General features: G+C 42.3%; 1 protein-coding gene across 2 annotated transcripts; it reads right to left on the bottom strand.

The window, feature by feature from the left end:
- Window positions 1-7,672: 7,672 nt before the first annotated feature.
- Window positions 7,673-16,110, bottom strand: PPP1R15B (protein phosphatase 1 regulatory subunit 15B). Of its 2 annotated transcripts, XR_013348537.1 has the most exons (3): window positions 14,974-16,110; window positions 14,408-14,503; window positions 7,907-8,042 (listed from the first exon to the last, which is right to left on the bottom strand). XR_013348537.1 is itself a non-coding variant. In XM_077839394.1 (2 exons), exons 1-2 carry the CDS (start codon window positions 15,956-15,958, stop codon window positions 7,836-7,838), a joined length of 1,758 nt encoding a protein of 585 aa, XP_077695520.1. In that variant the 5' UTR covers window positions 15,959-16,110; the 3' UTR covers window positions 7,673-7,835. The 2 variants fall into 2 exon arrangements, 1 of the variants encoding a protein (XP_077695520.1); XM_077839394.1 differs by having other exon boundaries at window positions 7,673-8,042; window positions 14,408-16,110.
- Between the last annotated feature and the right edge of the window lie 6,838 nt (window positions 16,111-22,948).

Below are 22,948 nucleotides of genomic sequence, written 5' to 3'. Positions count from 1 at the left end.
GATATTCTATAGGAACTTCTATGTACAACTTAATACAAATAGATATTTTATAGGAAAAATAGGAACTTCTATAGGCATTAAATCCCTCAATTAAAGGAACACTAATTTAAATGACCTCTCTGAAACTGTTCCACAAACTATTGCAGCATCTAACATTACTATAATTGAAATTTTAGACATTAGACAGCATTCTGCATACAGCTGGTTTTCCCCTAGCTTTGTGTCTTTTCTACACAGCTATAGCGGACAGAAAAAGAGTGTTGAACGCAAGATGTCCTCAAACAACCGGGCCAACTGGAAAGTAGCAATTGTTTTTGTTACCAACAGACCTGTCATTACGTGCTGTAGCATCAGGCAGCACTAACAGATGGATGCCTGCTACTAATAGTTTCTTGTGCTTCTTTCCCCCAAGGGAAATGGCCAGCATTTATAAGGTTGGGTTTTTGTTTTTTTTTTTAAATGTTGTCTCCCCATTGGTGAAACCACCAACCAGCCAAGAGCTGATGTAACCTGAGCTCCTTTCACAGTAACAGCTGATCAGTTCTACAGCATGGATAAAAGGTGCGAATGGAACTTTTCCTGAATTCCACTCATTAGGATCCAGTCATTGTGCAGTGTCCCTTCCTCCATCCACATGGTGGATTTTCTGAGGAAACCTGTTCTTTGGTAGGGCAAAACTATCTCCATGTAGTAATATCAAGCAATGCATAAATGGAATTTGGTGTTGATAGAGTGAACGGTAACAATAGCAGCTAGCATATTTACTCCGTGTGTCAATTATTCATAGCTGTTTAACTTGTCAGTAGTTACTCCTGTTAGGCCTGTGGAGATGATACAGAACTAGAGGACAGCAAAAGAAATTGTGCGCTGATACAGAACTAGAGGACAGCAAAAGAAATTGTGCGCTGCCTAATGTATCAGCTAAATTCAAAGTGCAGACTCTTTAGTACTAGTAGAATAAAAAGCAAAAAGTTACCAACAAGATTTTCACATTCCAGCTTGCAGCTAGATGTGCTGGCAGACAGGAGAAAAAAATAAAGTTTTTGACTCGTGAACCAATTAAAGGCTATGTTCAACTAAATAAGGTACCCTAGAGTGTTGATTTTTATTCATTATCTGCACCATAAGACAGACCTTAGAGCCATTTGAGAAAGGGGTTAAAACAGCTTTTCAGAAACACATTTATTGTCAGAATATGTGGAGACAATAGCTTTTGGACATTTGATAAGCTATTTGTGATTAACTCAGGTATTATTTCCAAGGATTTCCACAAGCTGAGCAGGATCTCTCTCACTGCCTAAGAATGATAATTTTCCCTCTAAGCCATTGTTATGGAAACAAGTGTGGCAATCTTGGTTCAAGAGAGATCAGGGAGAGCTGTGGGCTCAGACTCAGGTGCATTTTCTATGCTGCGAGGGGGGAAAACAGTGATACCCCACAGTAATGCCTGGCCCTAGCCAACATCATTAATTCCTCATATTTGTTGCTACTGACTTGATATTGAAAATTGAGTCAAATTTCAAATCTACAGTCTACTGAAACACTGCCTCTAGAACCACCATTGAAAGGTCCATTATCCAAAAGCACCAAGCCCCCCTGAAACAGTCACAATGGCAGTCTGCTGTTAGAAATGGTCAGCCAATTGAGCAGTGCAATTGTCTGAATGTCCATCAAGACTTTATACTGAAGGTTCCATTGTCAGCAGACTGCATGGCCTGGAGGGAAAGCACCAACAGCAGCAGACATTAGCTCCAAGCAGGCCATGTTTACTAAAAACAGAGGCACTCAAAGAATAGAACGGACCACGAGATGGCAAGGAAGCGCAGAGCACCATCTGCCTACTTAAAGCTCCAGTTTACACAGACCTGCCCCATCTCCCTATTCACATCTGCCAATTCTCCGATAACTGAAAAGTGCACAAAGCAGATTAAAATGGTTATTACACCCATACAGCTGCAACAGCAGCAAATACTAATCTGCACTATTAAGAATTTGCTTACCAAGAGACATTACATATCAATAGATTATGCTTTCAACAGGAAGAGCAATGAAGTAACTGATAACGCAAGACATCTTGAAACAGTTTTCACTTGTACTGTAATACCATGTTCCTGCTTTGCCAGGCTTGTCCAATGCCAGGCACTGAAATCTGCTTCCTCAATTTATTTCTACTCTTTGGTTTTGCATTTCCCTCATAAAGCATTCCAAATGAGTATTATTACTCTTTGAATGAATCAGCGAGGGCTCACTTCCCTCTTTATAGGAGATAATGCAAAAATGGTAGTTATTTGAAGCCTTTAATACAAACATCGGAAACAGTCATATTAATCCTTCAGATAATTTATTTTACTAATTAGCATAAACCCAACTTTTTTTTTAAACCACTCCTCTCAGCAAATTTTTCAGACCTACTATCTTTAGCATCCTATGATGTTGCTTCTTTAAAACAATTTGATCCTTCCTATGCTATATTGACCAATTGTGCATTCTATATTCAAGATGGGAACCTCTTAATTCAATTGACTTAACAACGCTTCCATTCACTAAATAGTAGAAGTCCCAAATCTGATGCATGATTTACACGGTAGTTGCATCACCTGATTTTGTGCATTCTATTCTGCTGCCAACAGTGACCTCTGTTGCCCTTTTAAGAAAACAGCTGTTGTACAGTTGTGATTTTTGCACTGCCACCTTCATAAACACTTACCTAAAAAGCATATTGTACATTTGAATACAGCATTTCATTGTGGTGCATCATGCCCCTTTCCTCCCTTCCCCCCCAAATACATTTTCATAACATTGTCAACTCGCTCCCATTTTATGTGTAACAAAATATTTTTCCTTGATCTACAAGAAATTTGGAATCATGAGCACGTTTGCATAAAATGGATACACCATCTTTTGGAAGGGGAAAAGAAATCAGTGACATGGGCTGGTACTAGCATGGATTAGGTCTCCACTGAATTTAGCCACCCTCTGGATCTGTGCGCCTGCTGTTCTGTACCAATCACCACACATTCATGGTCTATTACAGCCGTTGAAACACATACAGAAGAAAATGAAAAATTTAGACAGTGATGCCAGAAAGCAACACATGGAAAACATAAGTGATTCTAATTTAAAGCAGCATTAGATGTTTAGCTCATGAAACAAAACAAGTAATAAATTCCATGGAAGGAGGGGGGGAGAGCAAGTCTTTTTCGGAAGATCCCGAGATACTTTAGACTAACCAATTTATTTGAGCATAAGCTTATGCTCAAATAAATTGGTTAGTCTCTAAGGTGCCACAAGTACTCCTTTTCTTTTTGCGAATACAGACTAACACGACTGTTACTCTGAAACATGAGATACTTTATATATATTCACTTCACTATTAAAACACAACAGCTGTTTAACAGCATAATACTACATATCTTGACGAGAGAAGTATGTATACTACATCCAGTGTCAACTACAAGGGGAATTTCAGCAGACAAAATGTATTATCCAAATAGAAATCTGATCAAGATTAAAACCCTACTGTTCCAAAAAGGGACACAAGATCTTGACTGCATGTAGCCTGGACCCTAAACTTTATATTTTGGCCAAAAGGTAGACATTTCAGCTACAGAGTATCCCTTACCACCACGCAGAGCTATTGGGTCAGAGTGAAGAGTGACAACTTCTGAATCACCAATGTCACTTTTACATCACTTTGTTTTCCTTAAGATCTCTCCAACCTCTGATCAAGCCCATAGCAGCTTAGTTTAAGAAATAACAGCACAAAACTGCTCACATATCAAATAAAACAAGCTTGTTAAAGGAAAACAAAGCACTGTATTTCTCTTTTACAACAGCTGCACATCAAAATTCTATACACATTTATAGTTTTTACTGGACCACAGCTACTGTCTGAAACAAGGGTACAAGTTACATATAGATGTTTAGCAGACTGTTTGCAGTTCCACCCCTCATACCTCATGTAATACCCTTCAAAGACAAACAACTTGGCACTATCTTGCAAATATCTTTATTTCAATTTACACATTAGTTCTGAATAATTTTATTATATACAGAAATATAACATTAGATATAAAAACCCAACAAATTGGATACAATCAAATCAATTAAAATCTGTATAAATCCAATTTAGAAGGTTGTCAGGCTTCTAACTTCACCTCTCTAAAATTATATAAAAATAAAATCTGATAATTACAGCTTTGATTTAAAGTTCAAAATTAACAGGTGTTCTTTAGTGAAACACTTATACATACAAAAAACAGCCTTCCACATCCTTCATTACTATTTTAAGATATGTTGTAGAGAAAGGAAAGAGAATAGATAACTAAAATTGGTTTGCTTTTGTTTAGGGATTTTATTTTTGGATTTCTATGGCTGAGAGGTTAGTGCCAGAATCCCCCTCTTTTCATTTTGCACCTAATGCTTTGAAGGGGACAGCAATTTAGTTCGAAGTGCTTACCTATGCAGATATGTACCTCAATGAAAACTATGTTTATTGCTATGATGAAGATGTATGGAAAAGATTGAGATGCTGTCAGGTTGAAAATTAAGCAGATTCCTTACATTAAAAACTGACAGAATTTTAGTCTAATTTTACTTAATTAGGGACAATGAAAACCCACTAGTCAGCTTCACTTTTGAGCTCCTTTCTAGTTCTTTCCCCATTGAGTCAATATTTATATTCCTATAATGCTGTCTTTCACATGATCTCACAACACTAACAAATACTAATGAATTAAAACCTCACACAACCCTTTGAGGCAAGGGAGCATTCTTAATTTTACAGAGAAATCAAGGCAAAAAAGTGACTTGTCCGAACCTAGAGGGAGACTGGCAGAGCTGAGAAAAGAATGGGATCTCGTGTGCTTTAACCACAAGACCATCCTTCCTCTCACTATCACACTGTTTGGCTTGCAAGCACTGTAGGGAAACTGGTGGTTTAAGAGTTGTTGCCATTGGAATTTTTTTTTTAAATCATGGAAGCAGTTCTACTAGCTTTATGTTTTGTAAGTTTTTACATAACCCAATTTTGGGTTTAAATTTGACCTGAGATCATTTCTTAAATTGCTAGAAGCTGAAATGCCAAAAAAGATTCAAGAGGATTTCACCAGGACACACTAATTTAAGACAATTTGCAGGAAAAGGCAATCCAATTCATGCTTGCTTAATAGGGATTAAAAAAACCCCGAACAAGGTTGGTGTATAGTTTCTGTATAGCCAATTTTATGGCTATTCAAGTTTATCAGACAAGCTCTACAATAAAGTAGACCTTTAATTTTACAGGAAGACAGTATATCTTACTGTCTTTTTGAGCAATATTCAACTTCATTCAAATAAAGAAAGATTACTAGTTTAAAAGAATAAATAGCTTCCGATTGAAATCGTAAACTTAGAACGTGACTAAAGAATGCATTTTTCTTCAATTGGAGACATCTTAACTGTCAGTTTCCATGTATATGGTTTTATACTATCCGTTAAGTGGAGGTGCTGAGGCAGGGTGGTATTAATACTTGTTTTCTGTAAAGAACGTATGTACTTGGATGTAGCTTTAGAGCTTGACGAGTTGGTTCAAAAGGCCAAGAACCTGATGTAGAATTCCGCTTTTCACTGTCCTTTGCAGGTCAACTGCCACAAGCTGTTAAAGTGAAAACTAAAGCATAACCGGCAGATGCCTGCCCATGATACAGTCTAGGCTCAGACTGTCACCCTCAACATCAGTACATGTACTACATGTTGCATATGCTGATCAGGGTAACAGAGCTTTCCAGAGCTCTGAAAGAACCTGGACCTACTGCACAACTAGCTTTGATAAGTACCAGGCAAGAATTTTATATTTAGAAAACACAAGAACAGCAGCACTGGTAGTTTTCAGCTCTCCTGAAATCCAGCTTTAGTTCAAAATATTTAAATACATACATTATCAAAGGTGTTATGTAACAAAGAAAAAACCTGATAAGCAAAACTGAATTCTTGAGAAGGAGACCAAGCACTGTTAACTAATACAATTAGCAGGAAAAATAAAAAAAGAAGTTGAGAAAAAGACAACTGAACTGCAGCAACTACCAATTCAAACTTTAAATCAGAACTGTAATCATTGGGTTTTGAACCCTATAAATATTTCAGATTCTTGTTTTTTCAAAAGTGCAAAATTCCAACTTAATAGCCACTCTTCTCCTACATATGGCAGACAGAGGCACACAGAGACACAGCAGAGAGGGAAGCAGGGTATCCCTTCTCCCTCCTGGGCTTCCCGTGGACTGGGGGGGGATAGGGGTGGGTGGCATGCGCCACACAAGTCTTTGAACCACCGCCTTCCCTGGGCCGCAAAGCTCACAGAGCGCGCTAGGTACCCAGCTCCTGGTTGAGGGAAACTGCTCCAATCCCTCTGGGGTGCTCTCCCTTGCCGCTTCCGACCTATGGGGTAGGCAGGCAGTGATGGACGGCATACGGAGTGCTGCCCGGCACCCACCAGCCAGCTCTGCGTGACCTCAGGGGGCATCGTCCCAGAAGGCCCGCTGAGAAAGTGCTGCTGTGGCCTTGCCCTCTCCCAGGGATCCAGGGTTTCACTCTGTTCCCAGCATGACTGGGAGGTGGACATGACTGGGGCCACTGACTTTTTCCCTCCCCTCGTGCACCATCCCGGCCACACACCTGCATTGAGTTCCACCTCCCCCGGTCCAGGGTCAGTTGCCCACCCCGGTCCTGTCGCTCCCCACGCACCCCATTAATGACCCTTCATTAAGTTCACCTATGGAAACCTTGTTACAACTTTTACTTCCCCTAGATAGTCAAGTTTGACCATCTTCTCGGTACTCCACCATAGCCATGACCGACCCTAGCAGGGCCGATCCGAGGACCTCACTAAACCATCCAATCGGTTGTAGCGACGGACAGTGTGTACAAAAGGCATTTATGGACTGGATTTTACCTGAACAGTTGAGATACAAACTGCTTTCAGAGCAATACAATTACACCACTCTTATTCTTCAAGTTGACCAAGGTATTTTTTGTTTCCATGTCAAAACTGGACATAATTAGGTATATTTTATTGGCTGAACATTAAATTTGGAAGCAGTATTAAAGTTATGCTTAGCTCCCTGTTATAGGAACAGTAGGGTAGCAGGGCTACCAAATTTAGGGGGCTAGAAAACATCAAACCTTTTGTAGTACACCTCTACCCAGATATAATGCGGTCCTCAGAAGCCAAAAAATCTTACCGCATTATAGGCGAAACTGCATTATATCAAACTTGCTTTGGCCTCGAGCATTTCCATTATTAATAGTCACTTCCCACCCCCTGACTGGCCCCTCAGAACCCCCGACCCATCCAAGCCCCCGCTCCTTGTCCCCTGATTGACCCCTCCAGAGAACCCCCCCAAGACCCCAACCCCTATCTAAGCCCCCCTGCTCCTTGTCCCCAATCACCCCCTCCAGAAACCCCCCCATCTCTAATCACCCCCAGGACCCCAGCCTCACCCAACCCCCCTGCTCCCTGTTCCGACTGCCCCACCCCCATCCACACCTCTGCCCCTGACAGGCCCCCCGGGACTCCATGCCCTATCCAATGCCCCTATTCCCCATCCCCTGACCGCCCTGCCCCCAGAACCTCCGAACCATCCAACCTCCCCCACATCTCCCTGCCCCCTGACCGCCCCCCGAGACCCTCTGCCCCTTATCCAACCCCTCGGCCCCGGCCCGGCCGCCTTAACACGCCGCTCAGAGCTGCATGTCAGAGCCAGATACGCGGACGTGCCGATCCGCCAGAGTGCGCAGCCCTGCCCTCCAGAGCGCTGCTTTACTGCGCTATATCTGAATTCATGTTATATTGTGTCGTGTTATATCTGGGTAGGGGTGTATATTTCCTGGAGTCTATTAAATATCCTCTGTCTATGTTCTATGGTTAAGCAGTATCCAATAGCATCTTCTGTTTCTTGAATTCGTTTCTGGAACCTGCATCCATCCCGTGCAAGTTCTTCCCAGGGTCCTTTCCGATCTTCTTCACTGCTTACATAATACTCAGTAACTTCTTCAAGGAATGTTACCTATAAGAGATAAGATATTTATTAAAGCAGGAGTGCTCCACCTTTTTCTGAGGCCCTCCCCCCAACATGCTATAAAAACCTCCATGGCCCATATGTGCCACAACTGTTTTTCTGCATATAAAAACCAGGACCAGCATTAGGGGGTAGCAAGCAGGGCAACTGATCAGGGCCCCATGCCACCCGGGGCCCGTAAAGCTAAGTCGCTCAGGTTTGGGCTTCAGCTCCTTGTGGTGGGGCTTTGGATTTCTACCCTCGGCCCCAGCAAGTCTAATGGTGGCCCTACTTGGTGGACCCCCCTGAAACCTGCTTGTGGGCCCCCAGGGCGCTCCGGACCCCTGGTTGAGAGCCACTGTATTAAAGCACTGGACAATCATTTACGCAAAGCAATCTCATTCTTAATTAGTATTTGCAGTTACTGTTACCATATTTTGCCATGAGGGCTCTTAAATTAAGAACTGTTCCAAAAAACCTACTGAAAACATAATTCAATGTTGACTGACTTGTGCAGCGTGGTCTTTACACTAACATTGGACTATGACAACACAAGCCTGTTTTTAAATCGGTGTATTTTAGTTTCTCTTTACAAAGGTAAAAACAGGATAACTTAGTTCCTGAAGGTTACTTAAGTTGTGTACTGTTCTGAATAGACTGTATGGGTACTAAAGTGTAAACAAGAAGCCCCACATCAATATAGAGAAGAGGATGTCATACAGTTTTTAAAATTAAGGAAGCGGCACTCTTATTGCTACATGGCTAGGACAACACAGATCAGTTATTTAGGACTCTCAGCAAATTCAGCATGTCTATTTAAATACCACGAACAGAGTTTTGAAATTACAGTAATGGTATTTTCAAATGTCACAACCCTAAGCTTCATGATGCAGCAAATAAGTATATCTTTAAAGCTATGACCAAACCTTTGACAGGCATGCTACTAAAACAGAGGCAGTGTCCCCTTCCATAATGGTTATACAACATTTTCATTATATTTAAAATTCAAACAAAATATTTCGAATCATAGTATTAGCTCACCACCTAGCCAAATACTATTTTAAAGATTTAACTACTGTATTATCCTTCTGATCTTAGCTATTAATAGGCTAAAATGAATGCCATACTGTACTTTAAACTCAACATACAGTATCTAATTATGTACCTCTTCGTTTTGCTATGGTCAGTCTTTCAGATGCAATTTAAACCTGAAGCCCTGACTCTTTGTCATTAAAGATCCCATAGCAATATTCAGAACAAGTGTATTAATTCCAATTTCTTGGAAACACTCCACTTTGAACAATCAGCCCTGATCTACACTACAAACTTATGTCAGTATAACTACATTACTCAGGTGTTGCAAATCCACATCCCCAAGTGAAACAGTTATACTGACCTAACTCCCAATGCAGACAATGCTACAATAACGGAAGGGCTTCTCCCATGGACTTAGTTACCGCCTCTCAGGCAGGTGCAGTACCCATGCCAATGGGAGAAGCTCTAGGCGCCGCAGCTGTGTCACTGCAGTGCTGTAAGTGTAGACAGGCCCTTATACTCTGCAAAACATTCTCACTGAGAAGCTGTTCTTTGCATCTCTCTCCTCCCCCTCCGTCCCCCAAAAATGTATGACTGACATAGCTACTATGGAATCCTTCAAGAGAAAAAGAGCTTCTATAATTTAACAAAAAGGCAAAACCTTTGGTGCCAACATCTAGACAAAGGCATTTCCAATGCAAATGGATTCTGTACTCAAATAAAACCACAAGAGGGGCAATGTGAGTCTGTCAGAAGTTTAACTTAAGCTGTATAAACTTGCTTAATTTTTTTTTTAAAGCTAGCCACTCAGCCAAGAAGCACTTCATTTGCAACCTCAAAGTCATCCAAGAAGCACTTCATTTGCAACCTCAAAGTCATCCAGCTTTTTGTCAATTGCAAGTTAAAGTAATGTAAATGCAGAAATTGCCTAGAATAATTTTTTGTACCTCTTAAAATTACATACTTCGTACCAGGAACAGCCATCAGTGACAGCCTCCAGCATAGCTACACTACGGAGTTATCCCAGTTCAAACAGGCAAAGAGGCTATATGCACTTGTGTTCTTATCCCTGCTTGAAACAGGAGTAAAGCACACTGGTGCAGGCTGCAGCTTTGCCTTACACTGGGCATTTACTCCGGTGGTGCCAAAGATTGAAATCCCCAGTGTGCACAAGCCTTAGTTTTACACTTCCTCAAGGCTACTTCCAGGAGGTTTCAGTTACCATTGCCACCCTCACCCCACACCGGTGTACACTTTGAGCACTGGCAGTGAGGAAGATAAAGCTTCTATGTAGTGACCTACTGGGCTATTTATCAAAGGGATCATACAATGACTGATCAAAAAGAGTCATCATAGTCTTAAAACTAGTCCAGAAAACTCCGTTTTAGCTTTAATTCCCCATTGGAAGTCAAATCTTTAGTTAATTCAACATAGTGTGTTAATAACAGATACCCTGTTCCCCTATAAATTAAAGGGTCTTCAAGTTTTTAAAACCTGAACAGGAAAATGAACACAATGTTGTATGTTAAATTATTCAAGGTGATTTGCACAATTTGCACAAGGTGATTTGTCTAAAACCCTCTGGCACTTTTTAGCAATCTTTGGGTAATAGACCAGCCATACCTAATTAAATATCTGCTTTCAAATAAACTGGATAGTTACATCAGCCTGTCCCTTTGTGGCCTACTAATTTCATCCCCTTTACATCAGTCTACGACACGCCCTTGGGTACAATTATCAACTTTTGTAATATCAAGCTAGATATTGCATACAGATCATTGTTCATTCACTGTGTTACTAGGAAGGATTACGTAAAAGGTTTGAAAATTGTTTGAAAATTACTATATCTAAATTACCACTGCAAACAAGTGAAATAGGTAAGGTGGTCCTAAAAATTCAAGTTTCATGCACTCCAATAACATTTTTAAAAGCCTTCATCTGACATGCAGCAAGATACTGAAGATAAAAGAATAAGTACAGGAACCTTTATATAAGTGCACTATGTGGCTCTTTAGAATGCCTACACAAAGACAAAAAAATAAAGTATAATCGAAGAACAGAAAGTAAATATCTACTTGGAGTTAATTTGCACATAACTACACTGACATTAAACTAAAAGTTGCTACTATATGAAAACATTCCAGCTGCAATATCCACTAGCCACTTTGTATGTGTATGCGCTATGTAGTATACGTGCATACTCTTTAAAACTAAACCCTTCAGGTGAGGATTCCGATCTTTGTCTAACATACTGTCCATTATAAAGTGTTAAGTATACTTTCAACATTACACGAAGTGCACTTTGCACGAAATGGTTGCCTCTAAAATGAGTCACTTTCTAGAATCTTTTTTCAGTCTCATGTCTTCACTGTTTCCACAAAACAGAATGAAAAGCTATTCAGTGTTAAATTTGCATTAAGTTTTTAATGTTAATTTGCTGCTGCAACTCAGCTAATTTTTTTAAAATGCAGTTACACCTAATTTGAAGAGTTTCAAATTATGAAGTGGGACTTTACAGTGAAATCCTAAGAGCTGGACTTTTGACATATACACATGTACCCCAAGTGACTGTAGGGAAGTTCATCTTCACAGCAATTCATTAGTGCCTGCCCCAGGTCAGCTGACTGTCAAATTGCTATGTAAGCCTTCAGGCTCAGAGAGGAGCCAGAGCTTTGGGACCCGAGATGACCCCTGCCAAGCCACAGTTAGCCACAGCCCTGCCTTGGGTCTTTTATTCGAGTGTTGACATATCATTAGGGGGCGCTCCTTCAAACTCACCTTTGAGCTATGGCTCAGAAAATGCGAAGGCTGATCTAGATGGCTCTACTCTTTTAAAGGAATAGGACTCAATCTGATCAGAGAGCAGTTATGTGCTATAGGCCCTCTAATCCTTCGCTTCATCTTCAAAAGTATACTAGAAATGGACACAGGTCGAGCTACTTTCTGCTAAATAGCGGAAATGCTAAATTCCGATAATCATGGTAAAGGCTAACTTAGATATACATATAGTTTTAGGCTCAAACAGCCATAGTTTATATATTCCATCCCAGCAGCAGGAAAGGGTGGGGTCAACAGCATCCAAAGAAAACTATCAACCTCAAGCTCCCATCTCCCAGCAAGTTTGCTGTTGCAAAAATTCTGCTATTGTCAGGGGAAAGAAACCTAAGAATAGAAATATAATTTCTAAAATAAAGATTTTAAAGTAGAGATGTTAAAAACAAACTAAAATAAGACAAGCAGTAGCACCTGATGCTAGGTGAGTCAGGAAGTACAAAATGCCACTCCCTGACCTAGCAGAAGTTAAAAATACAACCATCATAAGATGGTGAGGGAGAGAAGATTGGAGATGTAGTTCTCCCTAGTCAAACCTCAGGGAGGTGCTCATAAGGGAAATGCTCTCCTTTCTCCTATAAGGAAAAGCTGGCAAACTACTTCAAATCACAATCTGATCAGATCATGTCTGGAAGAAAAGGTACTTGGAATGACAGGTGAAGGACTGGGAAATTGGGCTGTTCATGAAGCTGCAGGGCACAAGCCTTGAAAATCAGAATGCCCCCAAGCCAGGCTCTCAAAGTAATCACAAAATGGCCATACACTATGACCACTACAAAAACAGATTTTACTTGTTTCATCTATTTTGATAAGCTGTTACAGTATCATGGAACTCAATCTTACAAACCCTTATATGGGGTTTGCAAAATTTGACACCATTTTACAATATGCTTGTAAAGGGACTCAATCTATACTAGCCTAAAAGTAATGGTTAACTTTTTAGACAGCTATTTAAGCTAAATCCTAGTACACAAGATCAACATCCATCTAGCAAGCCAACTCCTCAGAGACTTGGTAGCAAAACCAGGGAACCCATACACAGATCTCCATACTTGTCTATTTGTATTTACAAGTATGGTGTTAAAATATTTTAACTAATTCCTTGGATTACTATAAGAATACTTCAATCTCACTAGTAAGAATTGTTGCTATCATTTAAACTCAATAGAAGTGTTACGATGCATTTTTAAAAGACTCAGACTGTTTGGAAAGTCTCTATAAGAACTAAGTTCTTGACTTCTGTTACCAAGTGTTAAGAAAAAAGGTACTTCCTCCCCCCCACCCCTTGCTGGTAATAGCTCACCTTACCTGATCATTCTCATTACAGTGTGTATGCTAACACCCATTGTTTCATGTTCTCTGTGTTTATAAATCTCCCCACTGTATTTTCCACTGAATGTATCCGATGAACTGAGCTGTAGCTCACGAAAGCTTATGCTCAAATAAATTGGTTAGTCTCTAAGGTGCCACAAGTACTCCTTTTCTTTTTATAGTATTAAACAGTTTCCTCTCACTGCACGAGAAGTATGATTAAAATGACTATGTGCTCTTACACAAACTAGTCTAAAAGTAACTTGGCTACAATCTGAAGAGATAATTTCTGGATAATTTATAAAATGCAAATAAGGGCCTGACACAAATACAAACATTTGTATGTCACATTAATTTTTTTTGTTAAGAAAAGATTAAAAGAAAACAAGGAATCTTTACTAAATCCTTAATGCTTCCTGATACTGCCAGAAGAAAAATAAAAACAAAAACAGTAGACAGTGTCAGAAAGCAGAAAGTACAAGGAAACCCTGCTTTAAAATGAAAGTTAAATTCCAGAACTCAGAGGATTACGGAAACAAAACTTTGTTAACTCACATCATACCAACACATCAAGTTTTTGATAAAATGGCAAACAACAATGTACACTCAAATATTAATTGAACAATTAGCTTCTAAGCTTGTTGGGGGGAGGGATCATCTCTTGCTATGGGTAAAAGTCCTGCCACCAATGACTTCAAAGGGCCAGAATATCTCCTTATGTGTTCACCTACTGTCCTAACCAATGGACCCCTGATCCTGAGTGAGGTGCCTAGGCACTAAAGCAGAACCTCAGTTAGGAACACCAACTGACTGCTCAACCACACACTTCATTTGGAACTGGAAGTACACAACCAGGCAGCAGCAGAGACCAAAAAAGCATATACAGTACAGTACTGTGTTACACAGAAGCTAGTAACAAAATAAAGGGAAAGTTTAAAAAAGATTTGACAAGGTAAGAACACTTTGTGCTTGTTCATTAAATTAAGATGTAAAAAGCACCATTTTTCTTCAGCATAGTAAAGTTTCAAAGCTGTATTAAGTCAATGTTCAGTTGTAAACTTTTGAAAGAATAACGTTTTGTTCAGAGGTATGAACATTTCAGAGTTATGAATAACCTCCACTCCAAAGATGTTCTTAACTTTAAGGTTCAACTGTACCACAATACCAGTACATAAGTACATGAATATGAAATATACCTTTTTTCTCTTGGTACTTGTATGTTTCTCTCCAAAAAGAATGCCATGCTGCACAATATCTGAGACCCCACAGTTATGGTTCTCCAGCAGCTGCACCTGACAGGTGAATAAGAGATTGCACTGAGAGCTGACCATACACAGCCCTGATGCTCCTTCTAAGTCATGCTTCCCTTTCTTTTTTGCAGTTTGAAATGGTGCCTTGAAATTGAAGGGGTTATAGGGATCATCTGAGTTACAGAATGAGTTCCAAAGTTTCAAATTATCTTCCTCATCTGCACTATTACACTCCCATTCATCATCCTCTTCAGAACTGAGGGCAGGAGAGCCAGGAAGGCTTTCAGCCCATGAAGAATCCTCCTCTACATATGACTCACCAGACAAAACCTTCTCTGAATTATTAACAGCAGTTCGAATAGCAGCTGTAAAGTTCTGAGGATTGTAAGGATCCAAACTGCAGAAGGAGTTCCAGAGGTGCTGGCTCTCACTATCCTGGCTAGTTGAGTCTGAATCTGAGAGGGACCCCTCGCTATCAAACCCATCATCATCCCCATCCCAGTCTTCCTCACCCTCTGAACTTTCCTCTCCACTGGAACTGCCCCTGATAATGTAGTCTATCAGTTTGTTAGCACAGGCAGGCCTGGATGACACTGGCAGGTCTTGCTCTATATCAGAATCCTCATCTTCATCCTCTTCCGAGATGGGCGCTTCCTCAGTTGCCTCCTTCTCAGGACGCCATACTTCCTGTTCTAGGGGGCTGTCTCCAGCTTGCCCCACTATGTTGTGCTCAGGCAGTTCCTCAGGGCCTCTCAGCATCCCAGCCTCTTGGCTGTTACCCCTGTGTTGCTGTTCCTCCTCCAGGCTGTGGTAGCCATGGTCCGGGTCAGGCACGGCCAAGCAATTAGTCGCCAGCTGCTGCTGCTGGAGAAACTCCAAGCGCTTGGTGCGGAGGTGCTGGATTTCTGGCAGCCCCTCCCGCGATGGGGGTCCTCGCCAGCCGTCCGCGGGAAGCTCGGCGCTCAAGGGCTGGGGCAGGTGGCTTTTGTCGGTGCAGCAAGCTTGGCCGTAGCCGGACCCCAGACTGCCGCCGGGGCCCAGCATGTAGGAGACCAGGTCCACTTGCCGGACGCTGAGCGGGGCCAGGCCGCTCCGCACCAGCCCAGCTCCCCACAGCGGCTGGGCAGGCTCCAGGCTACTCTTCCGGCGCATCTCCGGGGCGCCGTGCAGATGCCCGTCGGCCCAACTCAGTGAGGCGCTGGCCTCGGACAGCAGCAGAAGATTCGCGGCCTGAGATGCCCCCGCGGGAGGCTCCCCCGCCGCGGGGCACAGGGCGCTGCTCAGGCCCTGGCCGGGCAGCAGCCGCTGGAGGAGACCGGGCAGCGGGGAAAGCAGCTGCGAGAAGAGCCGCAGCCAGGAGAAGGGGGCGCTGAGCTGGGGCTGGGCCGCAACGTCAGGAGCCGGGGGACAGGGGCCGAGCTTCAGCCAGGTGAGTCCTAACCGGGAGCTGGCCTGGCCGAGCCCGGGGCTCGCCTGCTCCCGCTTCCTCGGCTCCATAGCGGGGCTCCTCAGCGCTCCCTGCGGCCCGGCCGCTTCTCCGGCGCCGGAATCCAGCTGCTGCCTGCGGAAGCTCGGGATCTCCTAGCGGCGTTGCAGTCTCCTCTCGGGCAGGGCTCCATAGTGCAGCGGGCCGGCAGTCCCCTCAGGCCCGCGGCGGCACCATAGAGCCCAGCCCGCCCGCGGACCCAGGCCAGCCCGGCCGGCCGCCTCGCCTAAAGGAGCGAGAGCAAAATGGCGTCGGAGCCGCGAGAGCGACGGTTAAACCGCCCACCCGGCGCGAGACCCACACGAGCCTGTGAGGCGCGCGCCCGCGGCCAACTCCCATTGACCTGACAGGGCTCAGGCTGTCGCAAGGGGAGAGTGGGCGGGGCCGTCCCGCAACATCCGGGCAACTGCGTCAGCGCCCCCGGCCTGTGATTGGTTCCCTGCTGGATTGCAACCGCCCTCCCGAGCTGCTGCCAGCTCGACTTACCGCCCGCACCCAGCCTGGAGAATTGCATCAGCCACGGAGGAGAAAGGGGGAAGAGCGCATGCGCTGCCCAGCCACCGCCTGTCACGCAAGGCCTTGCGGAGCCTGTTGCACGGCAGCGCCCCCTCTGGACACCCTGCGGGAACTGCACCCCTACTGCTGTCCTACCTCCAGCGCCTCCTGGCCGCATCCCAGATTTCCTCCCCCCCACACTCCAGCTCCCTCTGGTTCCCCGGGGGCTGCTCTGCAAACTACCAGCTCCCCTGTACCTTCCCCCCGGCTCTACAGCGCCCCTTTGCCTTGGGGGCAACAGGGATGGCGAGGCACTGCTGTGGCGCTGACCACTCCTGCTCCGGGCCCAGCTTGGCTTCTCCTAGGCAGGGCCCTGTCCCACTGAGCTGAGGTTCCCTGCGCTCCTGGGAACCTCCCTTAAAAAGCAGGGCCTGGCAGTCAACATCCCATCCCCAGCTGCAGGCTCCAGAGCGAGGACTGGGGTTCCTTCCCCTGCAGCCACTAATGGGGGCTGCAGGTAGCTGCTGCTGTAGGCAGGGTCTTCCTATATGTTCACCCCCTATGTTCCCCTGAGCCCAGGTTTCCAAGGCCCTTGCTACCCTCAACTCCCTGACCTCCATACTGGCAGCTACCCCATTGGCTTACCCCTGCAGGGGCTTCTCCACCTGGACCATGGATTTAATACTTCATGGAGAGTATTATTTCATTTCCGCAGGCCTTCGTCTTGCTGCCACCCTACTAGATGTCTAGCAAAGCCCCAGCTGCAATAGGGATCAGCTAGTACGTTTCAGCAGCTCTGCCTTAGAGGATATGGCAGTGGAGCAAAACATTGGTGGTAGGAGTGGGTGGGTACCTTTCCTACATCTTGTTGCAGTATCCTTGATCTCATGGAGGGGCAGCCACACAGGCTGGGAAACACTGTCCTAGAGGCTGCACTGCAGAACAGACTGGTAAACAGAATCTGCATTGTGTCCCGCAATCCATTCTGCACTCTCAGTTTAGAGATTCCAAATGATGAGACATTCCTCTTCTTCTTTCTTGGGGAGTTTGTTCCAGAGCCAATGAGGCCATTATTCCTAATATCCATCTTAAATTTTCCTTTTAATTTTATCGCATTTCTAATTACACCCCCTGTACTGTCCTGGTATCTTAGTGTTTTGCAGCTCCTCTTAGACTTATGAGAACCTCCACCTGAAACCCATGTTCTGCAGTTTGGCCAGGCTGTCTTAATTTAGTCCTTTTAATCTTTTATCGTGAGTCTACTGACTCCTTTATTTTTAGACGTGGCTAAGAGGCAAAGAACAATTATGAAACAAAATAGAAAGTGTGGGGGGAAAAGCCTGTGGTAGGTACCGTTATCAGCTGGCATAGGGTGAGGCTGCTCTGCAAACAGTGATAAGAGGCTGGTAACCACATTATCAAAGGGCATATTCATCAAGGTCACGGAGATTAGGGTGAGCAAGTTGCCAAAGGTCCACTCCACTCACCCTTTTAGGACATAGCTGGTTAAAAGTAAAAGTGAAGAAATCTGGGAAAGGAGCAGATAACTTCATTGCAGCTTATTTAATTGGCTATTTGGTTTATCATAGGCATCCTAAGACACCCTATTGCAGTCTTATGCAAACCAGAAAATATTGTATACAAGGATAAACTGTTCAGTGAAGCACCAGGAGACTTTGGTTCCAACGGGCAGAGGCTGCAGATGTTAAAGGGCAAATTTTTAATAGAAAGAGTGACATTGAGACATCTCTGAGCTTGAGGAAGAAATGGGAAGCGTGGAACTGATTGGGTGCATGAAGATCTTTTTCACATGAGAAGATATGCAGCAGAAACTGCAAATGGTAATCAGAGACTTAAGGATGAATGTGGACTAATAATAATAATAATTAATAATAATAATGTCCTGCTCTTATCTAGCACTTTTCAGCAGTAGATCTCAAAGTGTTTTACAAAGGACATCAATATTGTTATTCCCATTTTACAGATAGGGAAACTGAGGCATGGAGCCGTTAAGTGATTTGCCTGAGGACACTCAGCGGGCCAGCTCTCCCTAGTCTTAAGCCTACTGATTAGAACAGGGGAGTAGAGATTAGGATCACTGGGTTCTGTTCACCACTGCTAGTTGTTCTTGCACCATCCATTGAGGTCCACAGTGTAGTCAGTCATTGACTGTATGTGTGTTCTCTCTGCATGCGCAGGCCAGTTAGCCTATACAGCAGGCTCTGATCGAATGGCCCAAAAGACCACAGACTCTGTTTCTGTAACGAGGGCACTTGGCCAGGTTCATTGGCCATGAAGTATGGTCCTAGCTCCCCGGATCAGTGTCTACAATTACACTACGACATGTATGCCTGTGACAATGGATGTGGCTCAGTGAATGGGGAGACTTTCCATTCTCCCCGGCCCTTGGCGGGACAAAGACACGGACCCTGTGACCCCTCTTTTATAAAGCGATACAAACGAGTTACATATTGCCCCTCTGCCTCGTACATGTAGGTTCAGTGAAAACATCTCTATTCATCATCCTGACCTTGTCTTTTAGAGGGGTCATTGTTTCCTTGTATCATCTTCAGAGCGTTCGTTTACACTATAACCCTGTATCGGAGTGTTCTGGCACCAATTGTTTTTAGTCCTTTATGGTGGGACAGGGAATATTAGTCCCGGGACGATGATTGAGGAATGTAGTTTTATGTTTGAGCCTTGGGGGCACCCCCAAATAATTAAAATATATGGATATTTTATAGTTTTTTATATATTTTATTTTAAAATATTTGCAGTATATATAGGTATATATGTATAGCCTGTATGTGTACGTACGACACCACCTCATATCCAAGCATATCAATCCTTTTCCAATCTGGTGTTGTAGTCTGGCCCTTTTACTTCGCTACTTAGCAACACACTCCTATTAGGGCAATTACAGTTACCACCTGTATCATTATTAGTGGTAGGCTGAGTATTTTGAAATACTGGGTTAGGCATTATTACAATGTGTCCCACAGTGCTATGTATATGAGAAGTAAAACAGAAATTGGTAGTAGTGACATTACAAATGAGGCCTTTATATATAAATTTCTTGTAATTAGTTACTACACAGTACTGCCCATCCATGTTACAGGTTACCCTTACTGCTGGTTGTCACCCTCTGGTAAGCTTCGCTGCGCAAAAAAAGGAACAGCTAGCTTCTCTGTCCCATTGGTTGCATTGCTCTGTGACACACCAGTAGGTGACATGGATGCAGTTTGTTCCTAAAGATGCTGTCTTCCAGCTAACTTGAATGGATAGTAGCCAATTTATCAAATATTGCTGTGTCAGGTCCTAGTATCCGGACAATGAACAAGATTGTTTTGAATAACATTTGCCTCAGTTAGGATGCGGTGTCACTGACCCCAAGTTGTGACGAGTACTAACGGGATTTGCCTACACAATTCGTAGTTACTACAAAACGTAATTTCTTTACCAATTTGTTTTTTTTCCCTTGTCTTGTTGTTTGCTGCCATTAGTTTGTTAATTTTTACCTGTGTGTTGGTGAAACGGTTTAGCAATGTTATGCACACCGTGAATGGTGTACAACAATAATAGTTGCTTTTACGCAGTAGCCAAATTCATCCATATTTTGATGCTAAAGATTTAAAATCACTGACACATGAATCCACTTTGCTTAATATACAGTTTAAGTAACAGATAGACATGGTCCAGCTAGTGGTTTTTAGCTGATTGCCTACTTAATAGTCCATATACGGTAAACTGAGGTGTACTTGACCAGTCTGTTATTTATAAAGTACTTCATTTTTCTTTTCTTGATGCTTGGGGTTTTCTTCCGTGTGTACTGATATCTTCTAGTGTCTTCAGGGTGTGGTATCTTCTGGTGGCTTTGGTCTGTGGGATGCAACCTTAAACAGCTTAAATTAGTTAACATCATAATGTTTTGATTGCTTGTTTACATTTCTCTTGTTTTCAGTAACCCAAATTTAATACACAGATTAACTTTGTTTACAATGTAATAGGGACCAAGTGTTTTATAACACAAGCTATACTTTTGCAATTGTTGTATAGACGTTCATTTTCACTTGTGGGGCATCACTAATATTTTATACTAAATAAAATGTTTAACTGCTAAAATAGATGCTTACAATTTTCTAGGAGAGGGTGTATTGCTTTCCCCTGCTGAGCACTCTGTTGTAGCAAAAGAGTTAGTAAGAGAATTTTTACCCAAGCTTTTTAGAGTTAATTTGCTTGTGATACCAGTTCCACTTTTGCTAATTGTTTAGAAACACAAACTTTAATAAACACTCCTTTCCTTTAACATAACATAAAAGAGAATAAAAATGAAACCAAAATGAATTTTAAATACAAGTCTATGCAAATACCTGGAGGCTATTAGACTTTCATGACACTTGTGTTTGGGAGACAAAGATGAAAACCTGTTGAAATTGTTTGGTTAGCTTTATGCATAAACTGTTATTTTTAAACAAACATTCTTATAACTATATTTAAAAGTGAAAACAAGTTTATAAAAACCCAAACAAGAAATTGACATTTTGTTAATATTACCGTTACCTTAATGTTGTGGTTTCCCCTTACAATTTTTCTTTAAATTAAAAAAAACCCAAAACTTTGTGATTCATAAAAGAGATTTTTTTTTGGGAGGAGGGTGCAATTGCATTATTTGTTAAGGCAGAAATGTATGTTCATATCTTCAAAACTGAGACCTTTTGAACTTTGCAAAAAATAATAATTGGTGTTAATAATATTATGTTTATATCCCAACCACAATATTAAAATAGTGTGGCACTACTTCTATTAAAAAGAAGTATAACTGACTTTCATTGCAACAAAATAAAAACAAACAAAAAAAAGTAATTATGTGACACACACAACGTACATCACAGGACAACATATGTGACATACTGTACAGGACAAACTTACAATTAAAAGCAAATGGCACCAGAATTCTATTTATAACTATACAAGATAAGGCATTAAAACTTCAGTTACTAAAGCAATGCAGTTTAAAAATCAGACAAGTAAACAGAAGGGTTAAACATTTAAATAAGCAAGTTATTATCTTTTTATTGAATCTTTTAATAAAAATTGGTTACAAATTCATATTGTTATTTCCCCCCCTTTGTTGTATTAATTTAGTAACGTCAGGCATTTTCCTTTATTTTTCATTACTTTATTTAAAAACTCTGCTATATGGAAATAAGGAAAGCCCATGTTTCAAATAGCCGACAGTGGTTAGGATTAGAAGCGGAGTCGGAATTTCTGTTGCTAGGCAACCATATATTTAGGAAAGTTAGGAGTATTTCCAGCTGTTGCATTCCTGAAGGGTAGAAATAATTAATGTATTGGATTTATTGAAAGGTTTGACCTTGTTTTCTCTTTGCTTGTTTGCTGTTTTTGTTTTGTTTGCAGTTGCTTTATCTTTTTGGAGGTTCTGTAGAAACTGTAACTTTTAAAACAAAGAGGGAGACCAGGAGTGAGGAGAGGCAGGGAAAAGCGGGGGAAGAGCAGCCTAGGAAGGGAGGGATACCTGAGCCAAGAGAGATTAAGTCTATCAAGTTATCTGAAAGTACAGGCAGCAGCTGCAGTGAGTTTAGCAAACTGAGAAAGGATATAAAGGAAAACTTAACCAGTATGTACAAATATTTGAGAAATAAGGTTATATTATTAGCTCTGAGCAAAGAGTAGGGCTCCATGGGTTAAAGCAATTGGCAACCCGCACTCCTTGTTTTTATCCTGGCTCTAAGAGGAGAGATGGGGTCATTACTTACTCTTGTGAAACCTGAATTTGTTCCCCCAGTGTCTGTTGCTTTTGTCTGCACGCCAGATGGGTTGCAGGAGCACCCTTGTATGCTACAGTTAATTGTTTTTGGGCAACTTCATGTGTTAACACATCAATTCTAGCTGTTAAATCACTCAATCTCAGTTTTTCACTTTGAAATCCTTTATTCACTCCCCTGAGATTAAGTCACAACTCCTGTCTCCTAATGTGCTCTGTGAATTGTTCCATTTTTCCCTTTATCTGATTTACCAATCCAGTGAGAGTATTATTTGCTACTTCTCCCTCCCGTGCACTTACTTTTCCCATTGTGACAGGCACCAGTCTAGGTCTCTGTTTCAGTTTTACCAGAATCTGGCTTGTATCGTACGGTAGTGGTTCCAATGTGGTGGTCCCTGTTTCATTTTTTAATTTTGCTAGGGCCACCTTTTTCCATTTCTGTCCCCATTCTTCAGGCACTATATAGGTACCTGAAGCCCGTTGTTGACTACCAGTATTTATAACAAGGGACGCACTTCTCTTTGTTGCAGATTCTTTACAGCTGTTCCCAGTGGTTTAGTCTGTTCCTGTGCTTGCGGTCTCTGGCCTGCTTGCCACCCTGCTAGGAGAGTGGGAGCATTCCAGGGCTCTGTGGCTTCTCTTGCTTCTTTTAACTCTATCTTTGTTTCTGTTATTTGGCCTGCCAATTTTATGGTGTGTTGTCTTAACCATTTAACAGCCA

This window comes from Eretmochelys imbricata, chromosome 21 (genome assembly GCF_965152235.1).
Source record: "Eretmochelys imbricata isolate rEreImb1 chromosome 21, rEreImb1.hap1, whole genome shotgun sequence".
Lineage (NCBI taxonomy): Eukaryota > Metazoa > Chordata > Testudines > Cheloniidae > Eretmochelys > Eretmochelys imbricata.
The sequence above is the reverse complement of the archived record's forward strand: the minus strand, read 5'-3'. Positions and strand labels throughout refer to the sequence as shown.

Excerpts from the sequence above, each read along its gene's own strand:
- PPP1R15B (XM_077839394.1), bottom strand. The coding sequence starts at position 15,958 with ATGGAGCCGAGGAAGCGGGAGCAGGCGAGCCCCGGGCTCGGCCAGGCC. Across the intron at positions 8,043-14,407 it reads CAAGTACCAAGAGAAAAAAG|GTAACATTCCTTGAAGAAGT; the intron begins GTATATTTCATA and ends TATCTCTTATAG.